We start from the raw sequence: 24,821 nt of genomic DNA, 5'->3' as shown, positions 1-24,821 counted from the left end.
GCTGCTTTGACAATCTACATTGTAAAAGCGCTAGAGAAATAAAGATGAATTAAATTAAATTGAATTATCCCGAAATTCAACATTTATTTCAGGAAGTCAGTGGCATTTCAATACTTTGCTTGTGATACATAACACAAATACAAATTTTAGCAAATGAATATTAAACAGATACTGGCAGTAAGCTACTTCAAAGGTCAAATGCGCACACATACACACTCAACAACCAGCAGCATGGGAAAACTGCGTGTCAGGCATTGAAACCAGCATACAGTAGTCTACAGCAGTGGCTCTCACACCGAATGTCTTTATATTCAGCACTTTGTCATAAAGTGTTCTGTGCTGCAAGTGAATAGCATTCTGGATTCTAACTTTTCTTTCTATGGTGGCTCTGAAAAAGGGTTGTCAAAAGTATTAACTTAGGTACCAATGGGTCCTGAAATATTAAAAACGTAAGTTTCATGCTATCATTTGAGCGTGTTGAATGTGCTCTTAAACACAGCTGATTGGTTGGTTATTTGGTGGTTATTGTGTTTACATGCTTAACAGATATGACTGTGATAGGCATCGGTTTACCAACCTTTATCACTGTACACCAAGTGTAAACACAGACACACGAACACTGGAGCGTTCACTTGCTGAACAGTGATGGCTTGTGGATACCATGTAATTTCTAAAGTTGGAATTCTATGTTCACACCAGACGCAGCAAACATGGATAAATCGCGCTATTCGTGCGTAAATAGACGCATGAACATTTTGAGTTTACTCGCTTCATTCACGCGTCAAATCCGCTTCATTTGCGTGTCAAATTCCCTTCACAACAGATGCGATTTCACATGATGGGCAAGACTTCTGTCTGCCCGGTGACTCTAGTTTATTTGCTAAATGGCTAGCTTCTTTGCTTGATGGCTAACATTGATTTTATTGAGAGAGTAGCTGTGTTTACGTGCTTTATGAAGGCTAAAAAACAGCGCCGATTTGTTTGGAGGTGAGTCTGAGTCAACTAGATCCTTTCAGAGGTGCAGCAAGCTCTGTGAGTTCATCAATTTCTCCAGAAACTATGCCTGGATGATGGAAGCTTTCAAAGGTGAGCAGAGCCCAGTTTGATGAACTGTTGTCTGTGTCGGCAAGAGGATTTTCCCCCTGGACACCAACAACAGGTGCTACGTCATAATCAACCGCAGGATGTCTATTCGTGTCTTTGCATTGACTTAACATGTAAATCACTCGCGCTTGACGCTTCTTCTGCGTCTGATGAGAACACAGCAGAAAGGGTTTGATGTTCTGGGAAAGCTAATTTCTTTAAAAAGTGGCAATGTTTACATTTAATAGATGCACTCTCCTTCCCTATAATTTATTTAATTTATTCATTCTTTCATTCATTTTCTTGTCAGCTTAGTCCCTTTATCAATTAAGGCTCGCCACAGCGGAATGAACCGCCAACTTATCAAGCAAGTTTTTATGCAGCGGATGCCCTTCCAGCCACAACGCATCTCTGGGAAACATCCACACACACATTCACACACACACTCATACACTACGGACAATTTAGCCTACTCATTTCACCTGTATCGCATGTCTTTGGACTGTGGGGGAAACCGGAGCCCCCGGAGGAAACCCACGCGAACACCAGGAGAACATGCAAACTCCACACAGAAATGCCAACTGAGCCAAGGCTCGAACCTGCGACTCAGCGACCTTCTTACTTATTTAATTCATAGTAATAAAATTTTGATTTGTTTTTAATAGGGTTGGGCATCTAAGCTTTAATGCCGATCCGATACGCATCTCGATACAAAGAATACGATCCGATATATTAGCGATACATTTGTGACATATTGCGATGCAACACGATACAATTCACACCCATATCACGATACGATGCGATGCGATATTTCAGCACTGACTAATTAGATCAAGTTTATGAGATGATGTGAAAGAGGATGCTGTGCCATTGAATGAGTTTGATTATTTATTAACAAAGCAAAACCAAGACTTTTTTTTACAAACTGGCTCTTCTCTCAGAGCCAGAGTGTCAGTTTACAGTAGAGGGCCATTTTAGAACCTATAGCACATATTATTTAAGTATTTTCAAGATAAACAGAATGTATAAGTGCAATATATATTAAAAAAATATATATATATTTGCACTCTTTCAACATAAATAAATTTAGCATTGCACAACAAGAATTGTGATTTAACTTTTCAACTATGAAAACAAGTTTTACAAAGATATTTTGCCACTGATTATTCAAAACTTAAGGTGGTGAACTAGCAGTGTTATGCTGCTTTGAAACATCACTGTCACTGTAAACAACAGGCTAATAAAAATATAACAAACCAGCAATCTTCTTGCTGTGAGGTGGTCAAACTACCCACTGTGCCACCGTGACACCCAATTATTTTTATCATTATTATTATTAATATTATTATTATTATTATAATTAAATAAAAATTAACAGGAGGAGGTGTTTAAAACCTTCGTTCTCCGTGACACTAGGCTGAATATCTTTGCAGATGAACAATGCAATAGCATTCGTTATTGGCGTAGAGCGAGCAGAACTGTTGCGCACGGAAAAAAAAACTTGCAATGCTTTTCTCACCACTTTTGGAACTGGTTGAAGCAGTGCGAAAGCCGGGGATGCAGAAACACTGGAAGATGCCTTCACAACAACACCGTGGTGCCGCTTCAAGTGAGATATCAGATTAGTCGTACTGCCCGCGTATTTTACAGATGCGCGGCACATTTTGCAAATTGCATCTGTCCTGTCATGTCGTCCATCCTTAAATCCATAATGTTGCCATACTTTAGATTTAAAACTCAGTGGGGAATAAAATGTTTGTTTTGCTTCTCGCGCTTTCTGAGGGCGCTCCACTAGCTTCATCCGCACACCTGATACACTGAGTTGTAGTGAAAGTGTACACATCCGCAAATCCGTTGCTAAGGCTTACTTTATGTAGGTTGATTTAATTATGCACCAAAAACAGGTTGACAACACTTGTTAATAAATAAAAAATACATTCTATATTAAAAATATAAGCTGTATCTCGGAAAAATCGATGCATCTCGCAAAAACCGATGCATCTCGATTTGCTTCCAAAATTTCATTCATCCTCTGCTGCTCAACCGATGCACTCGCATCGTGCACGCGCATGACCGCGTATCGATACATATCGGTTAATCTTCCCATCCCTAGTTTTTAACTATTATTATCTTACACTGCTTAATTGTACAATGGCACAGTGGTTAGCACTGTGGCATCACAGCAAAAAGGCTGTTAGTTTGAGTCGCGGCTGGGTCAGTTGGCATTTCTGTTAGCATGTTCTCCCTGTGTTGGGGTGGGTTTCCTCTGGGTGTTCCGGTTTCCTCCAAACACATGCGCTATGGGTGAATTGGATAAAATAAATTGGACATAGTGTATGAGTGGGTGAGATTGAGTGTGTGTGGGTGTTTCCCAGTACTGGGTTGCGGCAAGGACATCCGCTGTGTAAAAGTATGCTGGAATAGTTGGCGGTTCATTCCGCTGTGGCGACCCCTAATAAATAAGGGACCAAGCCGAAGGATGAATGAATGAATGAATGAATGAATGAATGTTCTAGTGATTTTTATGATATTTTAATGAAAAAATCTTACGTATTGTGCTTTTAGTTTAAAGACTTAACCCAGAAAAAAAGATGAGCACGCGTCAGAATCCTTCATTCAGCTGCTATTAAACTGTTACTGAGCACTAAAGCTGAGTATATGGAAACTCAGTGATGGAGGTGAAGCTCTGATGTCTTGATCACAAGTGTGTGTGCATGTGTGTGTGTGTGTGTTTGTTTGGCCCGACCTTGATCTTGTCTTCAAAAAGCTTTTCCTTCTGCTCCAGCTGTGTTTCCATGCGCTGCGCCATCGCCTGCGAGTCCCGCAAATTTTCTTCAAGCTCCTGAGAACAGACGACCGAAGACAACATTACTGTCAGAAGAGTCAGCTTTGTTATCATTGAATTGCCTCATCTAGAGTATGATGTTTCTTCAAAAATGTACTTAAAAGATGTAAAGAGAAAGTTAATGTGCTGCCAAGGAAAATTAAACGTGTTTGTATTGAGATTAGCACATTTTAATTGAATGAAAAGCTCTTTTAAGCACAGTTTGAGCCTGTGTTGACATCTCTTCTGAACAACCTGAGGTTATTAGAGTGTGATGGGGGAATGTGTGCACTCTGAACTACATTTCCCATAAGTCTGTAGCATAACGTTGTGTAATATGCATCGGTTAAATAGACACATTTTAGCATAGCGTGCTTTAGGTTTTCATTCAGTGTGGCAACAAACTGTCACAATAGAGACGCTGACAATGGAGTGCAGATCCGAACGCAGGTTTATAACAGGATTGTCAGCAACGGTCAACACAGGGGAAAACAGATGTACACAGGCAAATCCAGAGTCATGGTAATAAACAGGCGGAAGGTTAAAAGACAGTCAGCATACAGGAATAAACAATATAAGCAAGGGTCTAACACAGCAAAACAAGGCAAGGAAAAACTAATTGAATACCGGATAATTTGTAGCTGTATGCGATTTGCACAGGCTGGATCGCTGGTGACCGTGACACAAACAAGTGGGTGCTAAATTCAGAATTCTGTGTTATTGGTGATTGACCTGGTGACACAGTCGCCAGATTTTAAGCAATATCTGTGTGTATTATGCTCAAATGTAAAAGTAATTTAAAATGTTTACTCGTGAATATTGACAATGAATAATGTGTGTATTAAAATAAAATTATTTTTATGTTTTTCCAAAGAAGAATCTCAGAGTTGTTGTTTTTTATTTCTTCCTGTTAGATCCAGGCATGTAAGGTATTTGAATTTTATTAAAGCAATTTTAATGTGGCAACATGGTGACTGTCGCCTCACAGCAAGGTCGCTGGTTCGAGTGCCGACTGGGTCAGTTGTCGTTTCTGTGTGGAGTTTGCATGTTCTCCCCGTGTTGGCGTGGGTTTCCTCCGGATGCTTTGGTTTCCCCCACAGTCCAAACACATGCGCTATAAAAAAAATTGAAGAAACTAAGTTGTCCCTAGTGTATGAGTGTGAATGAGTGTGTATGGATGTTTCCCAGTGCTGGGTTGCAGCTTGAAGGGCATTTGTTGTGTAAAACATATGCTTGATAAGTTGGCGGTTCATTCCGCTGTGACGACCCCGGATTAATAAAGGGACTAAGCCGAAAAGGAAAATGAATGAATGAATAATTGTTTTATTTCAGCTCAGAAAAATTATGATTTTTATTAAAATAAAGTATTTTTATATTAGTTTTAATTCTGATTAAGCATAACAACACAAATTTCCACATAAAGCGATTCATTTCCAGCACATGTTAATCATGACTAAAATCAAAGAAATCCATCAAAAAGAAGCAGAAATCATTAAAACCCATCATCATTGTGACACACACGATCATGGCCAAAGACGGAGATGATCCACTCCTGCAATCTGTCACTATTGGAGCCGTGACAGGACCAGAGAGCATGCTGGGAAATGAGGAAAAGCTGTTACTGCCAGGCTAAGCAGGTTGAAGAGCAACCAATGAAAGAAGAAAGTGTGTGTGTATGTGGTTATATTTGGTGTGACTAATAAGTGTTACTGGTCTTAATTAAAGGGACAGTTCACCTAAAAACAAGTGAAACTGAAATTAATGTCTTTCATTCAAAGTACATTTTACAACTTAAGCTTATTCTGATTATGTAGCCCTATATACATTTCCGGAGAGTGCCAAATACCTCACAGGAGCTACATTTTCTTTTTCTTTTTTGCAGTGTTTGCAAATACGGCAGAATCTGCTGTGTACGCTTTTTCAGATCTCTAATTTCTCTCGCGAGTGTCATTCACAGCTGCTGTTTTCACATAAATCCATCAGAGACCAATGTTGACTGACTGACTGACAGACTGACTGACCCACTTCCCTAAACAAAACCGATAATGTTTGGAAAAGCAATCCAGAACAATCCCTCATGGCAGCCTGATTTTTACCACGTTTTTAGATTTTACCACATTCTCACCCTGTTATTTACTTTTATTTTTTTTGCTTCTGTTTTACCTGCTTTCTGGAACCGTTCTTCGCCAGACTCGAACCCTGTTGTCATAGTCAACTTTACTCTGGGTCTCAAATACTCTGACGTACATGGCGAGCCACTGGACAAACTGGTAACAGCGGGAAAGCTGTCCTTATGGAGGTAAGCGGTCAGGTGGTAAGTATGAAAAGGAACAGCGCCCGCCATACCACCTCGTAGAGTTCATTTTAAAGACGAAATGCAGCCATACATTTTTCTGGCTACATATTTCACAATCTCCAGGAATGTATATACGGCTATGTTTTCAGAATGAGCCTATGTTGACATTTTTATATTAATTTAAGTGAAAAAAAAATTGGGTCACTAGTTTTTAACCTGTTTTATTCAATTTGCCTTAAAGCATTAACACCTCTGTTATCAAACAAAACACAATGAGAGATTCATCTGCTGCTCTTCGCTAAATAACTAGAGTAACTTTAATCAATATGCAAATACAATCAAAAGTGAAATAGATTTTATAGCTTTATTTAATTTCTGGATAGGCCATTAATTTTAATAGGCTAAACTTTTTATTTTATTGTCAATATTTTCTAATGTTTGCTGTGTATTCTATCATTTGAAGCTATTTGTTGTCCCATATTTTTTCGACCCCAACGTTGACAGATTGCCAATCAATAAATAGCTATAGTGCTATCAGTTAGTTTTAACGTCAGCTAATGTTATGGAAGGGCATAGATGTTATGGAAAATAGTAATAGTAATGTAACTACCCCTATTATTCCTTCCTCAAGCAAATGTGTAAACATTAGATCTATTCAGCAATAACGTTAATTGCATTGGCATATTTATCTGACGTTTTCCAGCTTGTAGTAGTCGATCAAAAAGCGATTTAGTTTTTTCATGAAACCCTTAAAACTTAAACGACACCTGACAACAAAACATTCTGAATATGTCAACAAAGGTTGATCATATTCTCTTCTGAAAAAAGAAGAGTATCTTCATCAACAAAAAAATGATCACAGTTACAGCCAGCATCCCACAAAAAGCACTTTGAGCCTTATTTTGTGCATATCAAATCGCAAAATCCAAACAGCCACATTTGACTGCTTTGAATGGATAAATTTTTTTTTTACCCATTTTTCCATATTAAAATATTATGGTGGGTCTTGAGATTGAATTACTTGCCTAGGTGGGTCCCGGAATAAAAAAGTTTGGGAATCCCAGTGCTAAAAGGCTTACATGCAGTAAACCTTCACCCATGCTGTTAGTTTCGTCATAGGACTATTAGATGGACCCTTACGTTTTCAAAAACCCATAATAGGGGCTCTTTAAGCCTATAAATGCCACTTTAAGCTGAATACTTGTATCTTGAACAGTATCTAGTCAAATATTATGTGCTGTCATCATGGCAAAAATAAGTCAGTTTTTAAAAATGAGTTATTAAAACTAATATTTTTAGGAATGTGTTGAAAAAAATCTTCATTCCGTTCAACAGGAATTAGTGAAAAAAAAAATACAGGGGCTAATAATTCTGCCTTCAGCTGTACATGTGATATCTCCGGTAGGGATTTCTGCAGTGCTGCAATCGCATTTGATGGACACGTCATGTTGAAGTGAACAGCACTCCAGTGTTTACCTGTTTGTTTGTGTTTTAGATGCAGTATGTGTAAACCAGCAGGGGTTCAGCTCCCGCTCGCGTCTCAGTCTCACCATGATTTTGTCGGCCATCTGCTGGATCTGCTGCGATTTGGTCTGAATGTCGTCTTTCAGTTTGGATTCTCTCCGCTCCACCATCTCCAGCCTCTTCACCTGGTTCTCCAGGGATTTTTTGCCATCCTGATCAATCCCAAACAAAGAAACACAATCAAATTCCGCACTGTCCAAAACAAAACGGTCACACTTTACAATAAGGTTCCATTAGTTAATGTTTGTTAACATATGAACTAACATGAACTAATTATAAACAATATTTGTTGAGCATTTATTAATCATAATGCACGATTTACTAATGCCTTACTAAAATCCAAATTCAAGCTTGTTAACATTAGATAATACATTGTTAATATGGACTGTATTACCATTATTCATTCATTCTCTTTCTGCTTACTCTCCATTTCAGAGGTCACCACAGTGGAATGAACCGCCAACTATTCCAGCGTATGTTTTACACAGCGGATGCCCTTTCAGCTGCAACCCAGTACTGGGTATACACACTCATATACTACGGCCAATTTAGTGCATTCAATTCATCTAAAGCGCATGTGGTTGAACAAAAATGCCAACTGACCCAGCCAGGACTCAAACCAATGACCTTCTTGCTGTGAGGCGACAGTGCTAAGCACTGAGCCACTGTGCCACTTGTATTACCATTAAATATGCTTAACCAACACAAAAATAGCAAAATCTAGGCAATGCCTTAGCAACCAACATGCAATGCCTTAGCAACCACCTAGCAGCCACTCAGAACACCCTAGCAACCGCCTAGCAACCCCTTAGAACAACTTGGCAACATCAAAAATACAATAATAAATGTATAGTTCAGCGTTTGTCCATGTTAGTAAATGGTTAACATTAACAAATACCACTTTATTGAAAGTGTTAACATCATTCATTCATTAATTGTTTTTCCGGCTTGGTCCCTTTATTAATCTGGGATAGCCACAGCGGAGGGGACTTATCCAGCACATGCTTTACGCAGCGGATGCTCTTTCAGCCGCAACCCAGTACTGGGAAACACCCATACACTCTTGAACACACCCACTACAGCCAACTTAGCTTATTCAATTCCCCTATAGTGCATGTGTTTGAACTGTGGAGGAAACTGGAACACCTGGAGGAAACCCACGCCAACACGGGGAGAACATGCAAACTCCACACAGAAACACTAACTGACCCAGCCGGGGCTCAAGCTAAAGTGTTCGCTAAAGTGGTGCTAGGTGGTTGCCAAGGTATTCTGAGAGGTTGCTAGGCGGTTGCTAGGGTGTTCTGAGTGGGTGCTAGACGGTTACTAAGGCGTTGCGAGGTGGTTGCTAAGGCATTGCCTAGGTGTTGCTAGGGAGTTGCTAAGCTGTTCTAGGTAATTGCTAAGGTGTTGCTAGGGTGTTCTAAGTGGTTGCTAACGTGTTGCTAGACGGTTGCTATGGTATTCTAGGTAATTGTTATGGTGTTACTAGGTAGTTTCTAGGGTGTTCTGAGTGGTTCCTAGGTGGTTGCTGAGGTGCTGCCAGGTGATTGCTAAGTATTGATAAGGTGTTGCTAGGGGGTTGCTAAGGTATTCTGAGTGGTTGCTAACCAGTTGCTAACATAAATTCTTGCAAACATAAATTCTTAAAGCATGGTCCTAGTATGAATTAACATTTTGCTAGCATGTTTCTAGCATAAATTAGCATGTTGTTAGCATACATTAGCATGTTGGTAGCATGTTACACTATGAATTAGCATGTCAGCATGAATGTAAAATGAATCAGCATGTCTGCTAGTATGTTTCCAGTATGGGTTGATATGTCGTTGGTATGTTTCCAGTATGGGTTGATATGTCGTTAGTATGTTTCCAGTATGGGTTGATATGTCGTTAGTATGTTTCCAGTATGGGTTAGTATGTCGTTAGTATGTTTCCAGTATGGGTTTGTATGTCGTTAGTATGTTTCCAGTATGGGTTGATATGTCGTTAGTATGTTTCCAGTATAGGTTGGTATGTCGTTAGTATGTTTCAAGTACGGGTTGATATCCAATACCCAGTATGGGTTTGTATGTCGTTAGTATGTTTCAAAGTATGGGTTAGTATGTCGTTAGTATGTTTCAAGTATGGGTTAGTATGTCGTTAGTATGTTTCCAGTATGGGTTGGTATGTGTGGGTTGGTATGTCGTTAGTATGTTTCCAGTATGGGTTGGTATGTCTGTCGTTAGTATGTTTCCAGTATGGGTTGGTATGTATGGGTTGGTATGTCGTTAGTATGTTTCCAGTATGGGTTTGTATGTCGTTAGTATGTTTCCAGTATGGGTTTGTATGTCGTTAGTATGTTTCCAGTATGGGTTGGAATGTCGTTAGTATGTTTCCAGTATGGGTTTGTATGTCGTTAGTATGTTTCCAGTATGGGTTTGTATGTCGTTAGTATGTTTCCAGTATGGGTTGGTATGTCGTTAGTATGTTTCCAGTATGGGTTGGTATGTCGTTAGTATGTTTCCAGTATGGGTTGATATGTCGTTAGTATGTTTCAAGTATGGGTTGGTATGTCGTTAGTATGTTTCCAGTATGGGTTGATATGTCGTTAGTATGTTTCCAGTATGGGTTGGTATGTCGTTAGTATGTTTCCAGTATGGGTTGGTATTTCGTTAGTATGTTTCCAGTATGGGTTGGTATTTCGTTAGTATGTTTCCAGTATGGGTTGATATGTCGTTAGTATGTTTCAAGTATGGGTTGGTATGTCGTTAGTATGTTTCCAGTATGGGTTAGTATGTCGTTAGCATGTTTCCAGTATGGGTTGGTATGTCGTGAGTATGTATTGACATAGCATGGATCAGTATATTGTTAGTAAAAAAAATTGATATGTTTTTTAGTATGTCCAATGTAAAGATAATGGCATTTTTTAATAATGGAAGTCTATGGGATAGTTGCTAGGGTGTCGTAAGTGGTTGCTAAGGTGTGGCTAGTAAGTTGAAAGGTCATCAGTGATTGGCAGATTGATAGTCTGAGTTAAATGAGCCCAAACTTAATTCTGTTTGACAGTCTGGCGCAAAATTATGAGGTCATAAAGTGTTTTCAAATGTTGGGACTTTTCCGGGTCAGTTTTCAGAAAACCGTAAGTCGGATCAGTTGGGAAAGATATAGCAATTTAAGTATTCAGTTTAGTTTGGAGGTTTGGAGTTAGTTTGGTGGTGGTTGTATGAACAGTCTAGGAGGAGATGCATATAGAGTTTAGTCTCAGAAGACGATGAAGAAGTTTACAGTATGTAGTATAACAGTATGTTGGCCTTTCTCAAGCCACCATAAAAAAATACATACACACACTCATCTCTCCTTAATCTAGCACTTAATTCTCTGAGCACTGTGAGCACTAAGGGTTCTTCTGCATGATCAGCACTTGTGTCTATTGCCTTTTCTTATTGAATCGCTGAATGGCTCCTCATTTGTATGACACTTTGAACAAAAGCATCTGCTAAATAACTAAATGTAAATGTTTGTATTTTGTTGTCCATGACATTTAAATACTTAACATTTCTGAATGTTATATGAAGCACTTTGGGCAATTCAATGAGAGGGGTCTGGCTGCAGACCTGGTGCAGTGCAATCTGGGCTGCATCCAATGCTTTTTAATGGGCTCACCTAACCCCACCCCTAACCCTACCCATCACAGTGACGTCACTAGCTCCATTTGAGTGCATTGTGTCTGACATTGCATCGCTGAGTGATGCAGTCTCAGCTTGCATCATAAAGGCTGCATCCAGTTACTATTGAATTCAACTTACAGTTCAATGTGCTACATAAATAAAGAAGATGAAGTTAAAATGTTAATCTCATGGTAAAATGAAGTGTGTGAAGAAGCTAAAGCGAAGTGAATTGTAACCTCAGTCTCTCGTAAGCGTCTGCGCAGGCTGTCGGACGAGTCCTCTTTGGTCTGCAGACGCTCCAGGTCTCGCTCCATTCGCTCTTTAGCCTGACGGACGTTCTGGAGGAGTTCAGTGGCTTCAGTACTCGCCTTCACTGCCTGGAAGAAAAGAAAGGAGCAGAACAAGACTAAGACTGTAGAGTTTACTCTGCCAAAACAACTGCCCTGTATGTACTTTATCCCACTTATTACATGGCTAATTGCTACAAAACATAAAAATTTGACACAAAACATTGTTCTTAGGAGTGATAGTTTATTAATTCTTTAATTAAATGCAAAGCTGACAGAAACAAAAACAATAGCTCCTGTGCTCGCCTTGAGGAAAGAAGCTACACTGTGAAAGTGGTCTGTAATTTTGACAGGACAAGATCAAAATTGTTAGAGATAAAGTACATTCAGGAGGTTGTTATCGCAGAATAAAACCTGTAATGCATCTCAATTGAAGAAAACTGTGTAATTATTCCACTCAATCTAGCTGAAACATTCAGTTTAGCTCAGGAAAAAAAACAATAATGTCATTATTACAAACCTTTTTTATTACATAAATAATCTGCCATTATCCAGAACAACTCAATCCATATATATGTTTGTCAATATGAAGTAAATGCCTACTTTACCTTAGCAAGCTTCTCCTGGAGCTCTTCAATCTTTACTTGTTGCTCTCCATTGGTCTAAGACATTTACAAACAGAAGAAATGCTTAACCTCAACTCAACTCACTTTATTTCTATAGCACTTTCACAAATCACAATGATTACCAAAGTGCTGTACATAAAACACATAAAACGCATGTAAAATATACATAAAACCAAAACACATAAACTCACATCACATGATTAAAAGCTAAAGAAAATAAGTGTGTTTTCAGTGACCTCTGAAAAGACTCAAAGGTTTGAGCTGTTCTTAAAGAGAGTGGAAGAGCTTGTCCTGGAGCTGCTACCGAGAAAGCTCTATCACCTCGACATTTTAAGTGTGATTTAGGAACTTGCAAATAGAGACGATCCATAGAGCGAAGAGATCTCACAGGTTGGTGCATAATAATTAGCTCAGAAATATACTCAGCGGCCAGGCCATGGAGGGATTTAGAAACATACAACAGAACTTTGTACTGAATTCTAAACTGGATTGGCAGCCAGTGTAGGGAAACAAGTACAGGTGTAATGCGTTCTCGTTTTTTTGTGCCTGTTAAAAGCCTGGCAGCTGCGTTCTGGACTAGCTGCAGTCGCGAGAGAGAGGCCTGACTCACACCCAGATACAATGCGTTGCAATAGTCCAGACGAGAAGAGATAAAAGCATGAACAACTTTCTCCAAATCACTGAAAAAGATGACAGACTTCAGCTTGGCAATACATCTAAAATAGAAAAAACTATTTTTGACCTCTTAAAAAACAGCCACATTAGCAATATAATTCTTTAGCTTAATAATAATAATAACAACAAAGTAAGACTTTATAATCCAGACCAGTTGACCAGCACTGAATTTTGTCAGTTTATCACTGGATACTGTTTGTTAGAAAGCCTTAAAAGTTTGTTTGCAAAAGGCGAATAAAAATATTAGTTCTTATTTTTAGTTGTCATTTTTTTATGAATTGAGATTTATAGATCGCATGGCAAATTAATAAATAAGCTCTTCATTGATGTGTGTGGTTTTGTTGGGATATGTCAATATTTGGCTGAGATATACAACTATTGAAAATGTCAAATATGAGGGTTAAAACATATATAAATACTGAGAAAATCACCTTTATAGTTGTTTTTAAAGTTGTTTAAAGTTCTTAGCAATGAACTTTCCTAATCCAAATTGAGATTTACAATTGGAAACTTACAAAATATCTTCATGGAATGTGTTATTTACATTTATTTTCTTTTCAGCTTAGTCCCTTTATTAATCTGGGGTCGCCACAGCGGAATGAACCGCCAACTTATCCAGCATATGTTTTACGCAGCGGATGCCCTTACAGCTGCAACCCATCTCTGGAAAACATCCATACACACTCATTCACACACATGCTCTACAGACAATTTAGCCTACCCAATTCACCTGTACCGCATGTCTTTGGACTGTGGGGGAAACCGGAGCACCCGGAGGAAACCCATGAGAGCGCAGGAAGAACATGCAAACTCCACACAGAAACGCCAGCAGACCCAGCTGAGGTTCAAACCAGCGACCTTCTCTTTTAACATAATATTACCATTATTTTTGATCTAAAAAAATCCATAATTTTGACTCATAAATGTTTTCAAAAATATGCCCGAGCAACACGAGACAAATTTTGTTTCCGGGGTCACTATAAAAGAGCATTTTCTAGACAAGTATAAACTACTGCTTTGTTTTCAGGAATAATAAGTCAAAACTAAGTGATTTTGTCCATCAAAACAAGATAAATTATCTATCTAAAGTATTGAGTTAAGTAAAATAAACATTTCAAACTGAATACAGGATTAATTTACTCAGCCCGCTGGCATGTTTTTTTCTTGTTTTAAGGAAAAACTCACTTCATTTTAACTTATATCTGAAAACAAAACAATGTTATATTTGTCTAGAAAATGTTTCTTGATTTAAGAATATTTAGTTGAAAAAAAAATAAGACAAGCTAAAAAAGCCCTGTAAAAAAGATGCTCTATTGCAGGGGTCACCAACATGGTGGTGAACCCTGCAATAAAGCACCTTTGCGATGTGGTGGAACGGGAGATTCGCATCATGGATGTGCAGCCGACAAATCTGCAGCAACTGTGCGATGCTATCATGTCAATATGGGGCAAAATCTCTGAGGAATATTTCCAGTACCTTGTTGAATCTCTGCCATGAAGGATTAAGGCAGCTTTGAAGGCAAAAGCGGCTCCAAGACTGTACTAGTAAGGTGTACCTAATAAAGTGGCCGGTGAGTGTATATTAGCTTGTTATTGGACATATACAGAAAGCATTTACAATTTTTTTTTGTTTAATAATATTATTGTTTATATTTTGTTTTGATTTTGTTAGGACATGTAAAACATTCTAAAATAAATGAATAAAGAAAAAAATTATTTACCTTCTGGAGTTTGCTCAAAAGCTCCTCCATCTCAACTTTCCCTTGTTCTTTAGCCTGAAATATAAAAACAGACAAGTCAAAGCTTTTTTAGAGCATATAAGCAAATCCATTTGTTGTTTCTGACTTGTTTCCAACCTTCTGGATCTTCTGCTGGTACTCCACAGCCTTCCTCTTGAGCTCCTCACTGGTCTGACGGGACTCTTTAAGCTCAGACTCGTACAGGTCACTGCGGCGACGAGCGGCCGACAGATTCTCCTCCAGCTGACGAATAGACACTCGCATCTCCTCCAGCTGAGCGTGGTACTCCTGCACAATCATAAATGGTTAAAATGGCTCTTTAGTTAGCAAGGAACAAGTCCTCTGAGTACATGAGGAAGAACAGAAACATGGTCAATGTGTCTATTATTCAGCTCATATGCACTCAAAACATTATGGAGCTTAAAATGTGACAAAACCATCCGAATTTAAATTGTGTTCACTTGAATTATTGACAAATGCAACTGAATAAAGCTGAGTATTATATGGCAGGGATTCCCAAACTTTTTTATTCCGGGACCGACCTAGGCAAGGAATTCAATCTCATTACCCACCATAATATTTTATTATGGAAAAATGGGTAAAAAAAAAATGTTTCCATTCAAAGCAGTCAAATGTGGCTGTTTGGATTTTGCGATTTGATATGCACAAAATGAGGCTCAAAGTGTTTTTTGTGGGATGCTGGCTGTAACTGTGATCATTTTTTTTGTTGAAAAAGATACTCTTCTTTTTTCAGAAGAGAATATGATCAATCACTGCTACACATGCTACTCTTTCTGCTAATTTCTCTTTTTCCCACACTCCTCGTCAGACAGGGAGAGGGGGTGGGACTGGACTACTAATTTCCAAAGAATGGAAATTTACTCTGATACCGTCCCTGCCAACAATCAGCTCCTTTGAATTCCATGCAGTCACCATTATCCACCCCTTCTACATAAATGTGGTTGTCATCTACCGCCCACCAGGTAAATTAGGTCACTTCCTAGATGAACTGGATGTTCTTCTCTCATCTTTTTCTAATTTTGCCACTCCCTTATTGGTGCTAGGTGACATTTACGTTGACAAACCGCAAGCTGCAGACTTTCAGACTCTGCTTGCCTCTTTTGACCTAAAAAGAGCACCTACTTCTGCTACCCACAAATCAGGTAATCAGCTAGACCTTATTTACACACGACACTGCTTCACTGATCAAACAATAGTAACTCCACTACAAATATCTGATCATTTCCTTCTGTCTCTCAACATCCACATTACTCCTGAGCCGCCACACACTCCAACACTGGTTACCTTTCGCAGAAACCTACGATCTCTCTCACCCAATAGACTATCCACCATTGTTTCAGACTCTCTTCCTCCATCTCGCAAACTCACTGCACTTGATTCGAACAGTGCCACTAATACACTCTGCTCCACACTAGCATCATGTCTAGACCGATTATGTCCTCTTGCATCCAGGCCAGCCCGTGCCAGTCCTCCTGCACCCTGGCTCTCGGATGCTCTCCGTGAGCATCGCTCAAAACTTCGGGCTGCAGAGAGAATTTGGCGGAAAACTAAAAATCCTGCACACCTCTTAACATACCAAACTCTTCTGTCCTCTTTCTCAGCTGAGGTTACTTCTGCAAAGCAGACGTATTACCGTCTGAAAATCAACAATGCCACTAATCCTCGCCTACTTTTTAAAACATTTTCCTCCCTCCTCTATCCTCCTCCTCCACCCGCATCCTCCACACTTACTACTGATGACTTTGCTACATTCTTCTGCACCAAAACTGCAAAAATCAGTGCTCAATTTGCTGCACCTACAACAAACACGCAAGATACAACACCAACACCACACACACTCACCTCCTTTTCTCAGCTCTCTGAGTCTGAGGTGTCCAAACTTGTGCTATCTAGCCATGCAACCACCTGTCCACTCGATCCCATTCCCTCTCATCTCTTGCAAGCCATCTCTCCTGCAGTCATACCAACACTGACTCACATAATTAACACATCTCTTGACTCTGGTTTATTCCCCACTACATTTAAGCAGGCTAGGGTAACCCCACTGCTAAAGAAACCCAACCTGGACCATACGCTACTTGAAAACTACAGACCAGTATCCCTGCTTCCATTCATGGCCAAGATTCTGGAGAAAGTAGTGTTCAATCAAGTCCTGGACTTTCTTACTCAAAACAATCTCATGGACAACAAGCAATCCGGCTTTAAGAAAGGCCACTCAACTGAGACTGCCCTGCTCTCGGTCGTGGAGGATCTCAGACTGGCTAAAGCAGACTCTAAATCATCAGTCCTCATTTTGCTGGACTTGTCAGCTGCTTTTGACACTGTCAACCACCAGATCCTGCTATCTACGCTTGAGTCACTGGGCGTTGCGGGCACTGTTATACAATGGTTTAGATCTTACCTCTCTGACAGGTCATTCAGGGTGTCTTGGAGGGGAGAGGTGTCCAACCTACAGCATCTAAACACTGGGGTACCTCAAGGCTCTGTTCTTGGGCCACTTCTCTTCTCCATCTACACATCATCTCTAGGACCAGTCATCCAGAGACATGGATTCTCCTACTACTGCTATGCTGATGACACCCAGCTATACCTCTCTTTTCATCCTGATGATCCCTCGGTTCCAGCTCGTATCTCAGCCTGCCTGTTGGATATTTCACACTGGATGAAAGATCATCATCTTCAGCTGAACCTCGCAAAAACGGAAATGCTTGTAGTTTCTGCCAACCCGACTCTACACCATAACTTTTCAATCCAGATGGATGGGGCAACCATTACTGCATCCAAAATGGTGAAAAGCCTTGGAGTAACGATTGATGACCAACTAAACTTCTCTGACCACATTTCTAGAACTGCTCGATCGTGCAGATTTGCACTCTATAACATCAGAAAGATCCGACCCTTCTTATCTGAACATGCAGCTCAACTCCTTGTTCAAGCTCTTGTTCTCTCCAAACTGGATTACTGCAACTCTCTACTAGCTGGGCTTCCAGCTAACTCTATCAAGCCTCTTCAACTGCTCCAGAATGCAGCAGCACGAGTTGTCTTCAATGAACCTAAACGAGCACATGTCACTCCACTGCTAGTCCGTTTGCACTGGCTGCCAGTTGCTGCTCGCATCAAATTCAAAACTCTGATGTTTGCCTACAAAGTGACTTCTGGCCTAGCACCTTCTTATCTGCACTCACTTCTGCAGATCTATGTGCCCTCCAGAAACTTGCGTTCTGTGAATGAACGTCGCCTCGTGGTTCCATCCCAAAGAGGGAAAAAATCACTTTCGCGAACGCTCACGCTCAATCTGCCCAGTTGGTGGAATGAACTCCCTAACTGCATCAGAACAGCAGAGTCACTCGCTATTTTCAAGAAACGACTAAAAACTCAACTATTTAGTCTCCACTTCACTTCCTAAGCTGCAATTGCCTCTTTGAATATCACACTAATTGTACAAAAAAAAAAAAAAAAAAAAAAAAAAAAAAAAAAAAAACTACTAACACTTCCCTTCTTAGACTTTACAGACCTGAAACTTGCCTTTAGTACTTATTCATTGTTGCTCTTGGTTGTGTAAATTGCTTCCTTGTCCTCATTTGTAAGTCGCTTTGGATAAAAGCGTCTGCTAAATGACTAAATGTAAATGTAAATGTAAATCTTTGATCAAGCTCCTTGATTATGATCAAGCCCCGTCACATCACAGTAAACTCTACTGCTGGTGTATAGTCATAAGAAACTAAATCGCTTTTTGATCGACTACTACAAGCCGGGAAAAGACTTATATACACACACACATATATATATATATATATATATATATATATATATATATATATATATATATATATATATATATATATATATATATATATATATATATACATACACACACACACACACATATATATATATGTATACACATATATATATATATATATATATATATATATATATATATATATATATATATATATATATATATATATATATATACATATATATATATATATATATATATATATATATATACATATATATATACATATATATATATATATATATATATATATACATATATATATATATACATATATATATATACATATATATATATATACATATATATATATATATATATATATATATATATATATATATATATATACATATATACATATATATATATATATATATATATATATATATATATACATATATATATATATATATATATATATATATATATATATATATATATATATATATATATATATATATATATACATGAAGAACTATTATTCAGATGACTTATTCAGAGAATGTGGTAGATTTTTTTACCCATAGTTATAGTGATAGTTTAATATTCCTGCGCTTTTACCGCCCCTCACCACACATACAGTATGAGTGAGATGCATGCACTTCAGACTGATTTCTTTTGTAGTGCAAGTGCGGCCCATTTCAGAGAACAGTTTTGTGCAAAATGGCCGAATCAAATAAAAACGGCGAATCAGAAGACCTTTGTGAGAGCATGAGATGAAATCAGTCTGAGTAACCAACCGCGGGACACAGAGAGAGACCCGCACATGAAAAGCAGAGCGGAGAAGTGGATAAATAAGTGTGCTGAGTGGGTGAAAGGGCAGCGAGTGGGTGGATAGAGTGAGTGTGCCGGTCCGAGCCCCAATCGGTCCTCAGCGTTTCATCAGCCATTAGTTTCAGGTCACAAATCGCATTCACGTCATGTCAATCACACAGCAAACGCCTTATAAAACATTATAAAACATTAACCTGAGGCTACGCTAAAGGGGAAATTTAAAACGACAAGTGTAGAAGATACGATCAGTAACGCTCTCTGTTTATTAAAGCTTGTTGTAAAGCTCCTCAGACATGCTTCTGTGGAAATTGGGTAACTTGCAAAACATTAATTCATTTTCTTTTCGGCTTAGTCCCTTTATTAATCTGGAGTTGCCACAGTGGAATGAACTGCCAACTTATCCAGCACATGTTTTACGCTGCGGATGCCCTTGCAGCTGCAACCCATCTCTGGGAAGCATCCATACACACTCATACACTAAGGACAATTTAGCCCACCCAACTCACCTGTACCGCAAGTACAGGACTGTGGGGGAAAGCGGAGGAAACCCACGCAAACGCAGGGACAACATGCAAACTCCACACAAACTTCTTGCTGTGAGGCAACAACACTACCTACTGCAAAACTGCGTCGCCACTTGCAAAACAATTTATCAATTTCAACACTACTTTTACACTGTGCGAAAGTTGAAAACGTACATGTCTGGATTTACCTTCTAACCTGTAGTAAAATACCATGCCTAGCCTAATTAAAATTGCATGACCCTGGACCAAGAAAACTAATTTTCTTTTAAATTGAGACATGGTTTGTTCAAATAAAATAATATTTGTCTGAGAACCGAATATTTAACCCTCTTAATGGCTTAATTTTTTGGGTGAATTTATTAAAGGTACTTCATGATATGTTGCCATCAGTGGTGGAAAGAGTGCTGAAAAGTCATACTCAAGTAAAAGTACCATTATACTTGCCAAAAAATGTAGTGCAAGTAGAGTAAAAGTATCTGTTGTAAAGTTTACAACAGATTAGTATTAGTAAGTTTTAGTAACAAATTAGTATGAGTAAAAAGTAGCCCTTTCTAAAGTACTCAAGAGTAGCGAGTAGTGAGCATCACGCTGTAAAAAGCTGATGCATTTACATTTGTGCATGTGTGTGTAAACGTAACATTCTGTAGGGCATTTGGTTATAGCTCAGCAGGCACACAACCAGTGCTGGAGCAAGCGGAACTGCCGCTCTAGGCAACGGACGATCACGCCGCCCTCAATCCGAACGTGAAAACGAAAGTGACCGTTTAGCAAATAGAGGACATATTCGCAGATATAACTTAGGCGGCCGCCTAGGTCGCCTCTATGGACGTGCTGGCCCTGCACACAATGTCATAAGACATTAACATTAGGTTAGATCTAGGTTGTGATGTCAGGTGACCACATTTCAAGTCTAGCCAGTGTCTAAGGACAATGACGTCAAACACTGACATTTATTCATCAGGTATGGCAACCATAATCCAACGTCCGATAGACGTCATACTGGTAACGTCCAAACAACATCAAGCTGTAACATCATTAGACGTTGATATTTGGTTGGTTTTAGGTTGGACTTTGGCCTGACGGTGAGTTCTAACGTCAACATGATTTTCATTTCCAAACAAAATGCAACGTCTCCACGACACTGGGGGACAATGTCAATTTGATGTCATGTTGATGTCCTGTGCATTGCTGGGTGTTTAAGGCCATTTCGGTCATCATACAGTAAACATCCGTCATCTTCTCATTAGTGACATGCATCTAAACAGTCTCTGGGTCAATGCGAGTTAAAATGATCTTCTTGTACACTTTTAATGCTTCCAAACAGTTTGCTGCGTGAGGTAGTTCATTAGGATGCGATTTACCTTCTGTGTGTGATTTGATTAGACAGGAATTGAAGGGCTGATTTTTCTAATCCCTGTAGGCAGGAAAAAAAGTAGTGGCTGCAAGTTGAAGGAAAGTAGTGGAGTAAAAATACCAATAATGCACAAAAAATGTACTCAAGTGAAAGTAAAAGTACATATTTAAAATCTACTTAGTAAATTACAATTACTGAGAAAAACGACTGTTGTAATTAGCTACTTTAGACCACTGGTTGCCATATGGCAACAACGTCCAACAGTGAATCTAACTTAGGCATTTCAAATTTAGAATTTTCATTATAGCTATTAATTTTGTTGTTTGAAATAATTTATTTGGTGTTGCAGTACTTATAGCTTTAACACAGAACTTTTAAATGACATCTTATACATAATTTCCAACAACTCATATTCCAACAGATTTTATTTATTCCATTCTTTTTTGATGAATATTATTGAAAATAACCCTAATATTGTATTATCGTGTATGAAGTAAATATAAATATTTTCTCCAGTAAATATTATAACAAATAAATAACAAGTCTAATATATCCAGATGCATCAGAATAATGTTGCTACTAGCTAACAATGTTCAGTGGTGTAACTAATTACAAGACAAAGTGTTCACGTATGAGTACTGTATGTCTGTAGTTTCAACAGTAAAAAACTAAAAATGTTACAGTAAAAAAATTTAATTCATTGAACAGCAAGTTTCCTTAAACTATATGGTGTTTAAGGAAACTTGATGTTAAATGAGTTACAATTTTTTTTTATTTTTATGCTTTTTGTTTTGTAAACATTACTGTGGTTCTTTTGGGGTTCTCTTAAGTTATGCACAATAGAAATGTATGTTACATATACTACTACTATTACTACTAATAAAAATAGCATTAATAATAATAATAATAATAATAATAATAATAATAATAATAATAATAATAATAATAATAATAATAATAAATCCATACATTTACAGTTGAAAGCAGAATTACATACAATAAGATTAATATGCCTCTAAAAAAACTCAGCTAAATTACACTTGGGGAAAAAAAAAAAAAAAAAAAAAAGAGTAATTTTTGGAGACATGTCCTGTGGTCTGATGGAACTAAGATTGAAGTGTTTGGCCATAATGGCCAGTGTTACATTTGGAGGACAAAGGAGAAAGCTTGCAAGCCTGGGAACACCATCCCAACTGTGAAGTATGGGGGCGGCAGCATCATGTTGTGGGGCTGTTTTGCTGCAGGAGGGACTGGTCCACTTCACAGCATAGATGGCATAATGAAGAAAGAACATCATGTAGAAATACTGAAGCAACATCTCAAGACATCAGCCAGGAAGTTAAAACTTGGCCACAAATGGGTCTTCCAAACAGACCATGACCCTAAGCACACTGCCAAATTAGGTAAAATGTGCTTTAAGGACAACAGAGTGAATGTTTTTGAGTGGCCATCACAAAGCCCTGATCTCAATCCTATAGTAAATTTGTGGGCAGAGTTGAAAAAGCTTGTGAGAGCAAGACAGCCTAAAAATCTGACACGGATACACCAATTCTGTCAGGAGGAATGGGCCAAAACTCCTGCAAACTATTGTGAGAAGCTTGTGGAAGGATACCAAAACATTTGACCAAAGTTATACAGTTTAAAAACAAAGCTAAATGTACGTAAACTTTTGACTGTCTCAAAATTAATAAAAAAATTCTCTAAAAAAATTCTCTCATTATTCTGGCATTTAGCAAATGTAAATCATTTAGGTAATACTAACAGATCTAAAATAGTTAATACTAAAAATTATTTACCACTAGACATTTTTTTTAAAAATGATTATGCTTCTTTTTTGCATGTAAACTTCTGGTTTCCACTGTATATAGCGCTTTTCTGGACACTCAAAGTGCTTTACACATAGTAGGGGGGAATCTCCACATCTGGATGATGCGACAGCAGCCATATTGTGCCAGACCGCACACCACATACCAGCTGATTGGTGAGTGATGGGTTAAACTCCTACTCTTTTCGAAAGACATCCAGGGATTTTTAATGACCACAGAGAGTCAGAACCTCAGTTAAACTTCTAATCTGAAAGACGGCGCTCACTGAGGAGTATAGAGTCTCCTATAATATACTGGGGTGTTAGGACTCACACAGATTGCAGGTTGGGCGCCTCCTGTTGGTCTCACTAACACCACTTCCAACAGCAACCTAGCTTTCCCATGTGGTCTGCCATCCAGGTACTGACCAGGCTCAGGCCTCCTTAGCTTCAGTGGACGACTATGTGAGAGTTGCAGAGAGCTAGCTGCCAGCTAATGTTGATAAACATGCATCATATTACTCTCTCATCCACTGAAAAAAGACATATTCAGTAGATATACTGCATTTTTAATGCAAGTAGCTGCAAACAATTTATATAAGCTAAATAAACAAAAAATAATTAAATTTAGCAATGTTTAACTTAACATGCCAATTAAAGTACTGACTTTAATATTTTACTAATAAAATCAGTAAGGCTTGAGCTTATAGTGTTTAAAACAGCCATGTGCAGAAAAACAAATATAGAAAATAATGTGTGTTCTTGCTTTATTTTACAATAAGCATCATAATTATTCATCATAAATGACAGAAAAGAGGTGCTTGACATTTTGTGAAATTGCCTCCCGAATGAAAGTCATAATATGAACGAGAAAAAAACAGCTCAAAGTGAGTCAACACAGTCGTCCTCTGTGCTAATTTGACTGCTTAATTATCAATAGAGAGCTAATTGCCCTCCTGCACAGATAACGTCATTTGTGACTATACTTTTTTTGATCCAGAAAGTGGGCTGGAAATAAAACATCTACAAAGCTTTCAAACTCTAAAACGGGTCCCGGATGAATTCTTTCATCAGAAGGAAATATCACAAATCGTAGAAAAATGAATGAATGAATGAGTTCAACTAAACACTTATTGTACTTAATGTTTCCTAGAAACTAAATACAGTTGGCCTTTCCCATTTTAAGACTGCAATACCATCATCTGACGCAACTCTCAGATGAGCGAGTTCACTAAATGCCAAAAATCTAAAAAAAAGAGCTCCCATCTGAACTGGAAATCACCCACTAAAAGCAGCTCCGCTCCAAACTGACAGCTTAATGGAGCGATTCCCCTCTGAGCTTAACAAACCAATGAGCAACTTCATATATTCATGAAAATAATGAAAGGCCTTTCTGTGCCACTTTGCGCTTTTTTTTTTTTTTGCTTTTAAGCTCAAGAGACACCAACATTTTTATTAAGTTTACCCACAAGGAATAAGGAATAATTCTTCAATGAAAACTGAAGTAAAGCCTGCTGTGAGATGAGTCACAAGAAAAGAAGAAAAGACTTGAAAATCTAACAAACAAGTACAACAGTGATGACAAAATGAACATTCATATTCACCACTCATACACTGAAAAAAAATATTCAAGGATGATTCCTGGGATTTACTCAATTCTTTTACGTTAAGTGGTTGTAAACAATTTGGGCTGAATTTAAACAAACAAATTAAGTTGAACATTGTCAAATTTAATTTATTTGTTTAAATTCAATAAAAATAAGTTGGTTGCAACAGTTCTGCATTCAACACTTTTTTTCAGTGTACGTTTGTTCAACTGCATGACAAAAAATTGGTTTACAGAA

General features: G+C 38.3%; 1 protein-coding gene across 11 annotated transcripts in view; it reads right to left on the bottom strand.

Moving 5' to 3' along the window:
- Window positions 1-24,821, bottom strand: part of citb (citron rho-interacting serine/threonine kinase b) — a 130,321-nt gene that overhangs the window by 72,313 nt on the left and 33,187 nt on the right. For all 11 annotated transcript variants that reach the window (XM_087264075.1, XM_087264076.1, XM_087264083.1 and 8 more), the window contains exons 5-10: window positions 14,816-14,986; window positions 14,681-14,734; window positions 12,267-12,320; window positions 11,608-11,748; window positions 7,754-7,879; window positions 3,830-3,925 (exon numbers count right to left, since the gene is read on the bottom strand). In XM_087264075.1, coding sequence (XP_087120201.1) covers window positions 3,830-3,925; window positions 7,754-7,879; window positions 11,608-11,748; window positions 12,267-12,320; window positions 14,681-14,734; window positions 14,816-14,986 — 642 coding nt within the window. The remainder of the gene's footprint in view (window positions 1-3,829; window positions 3,926-7,753; window positions 7,880-11,607; window positions 11,749-12,266; window positions 12,321-14,680; window positions 14,735-14,815; window positions 14,987-24,821) is intronic.

Source organism: Danio rerio, chromosome 8 (genome assembly GCF_052040795.2).
Source record: "Danio rerio strain M-AB ecotype USA chromosome 8, GRCz13ab, whole genome shotgun sequence".
In the NCBI taxonomy this organism is placed as follows: Eukaryota; Metazoa; Chordata; class Actinopteri; order Cypriniformes; family Danionidae; genus Danio; species Danio rerio.
This window is presented reverse-complemented; position numbering and strand designations above follow the sequence as displayed.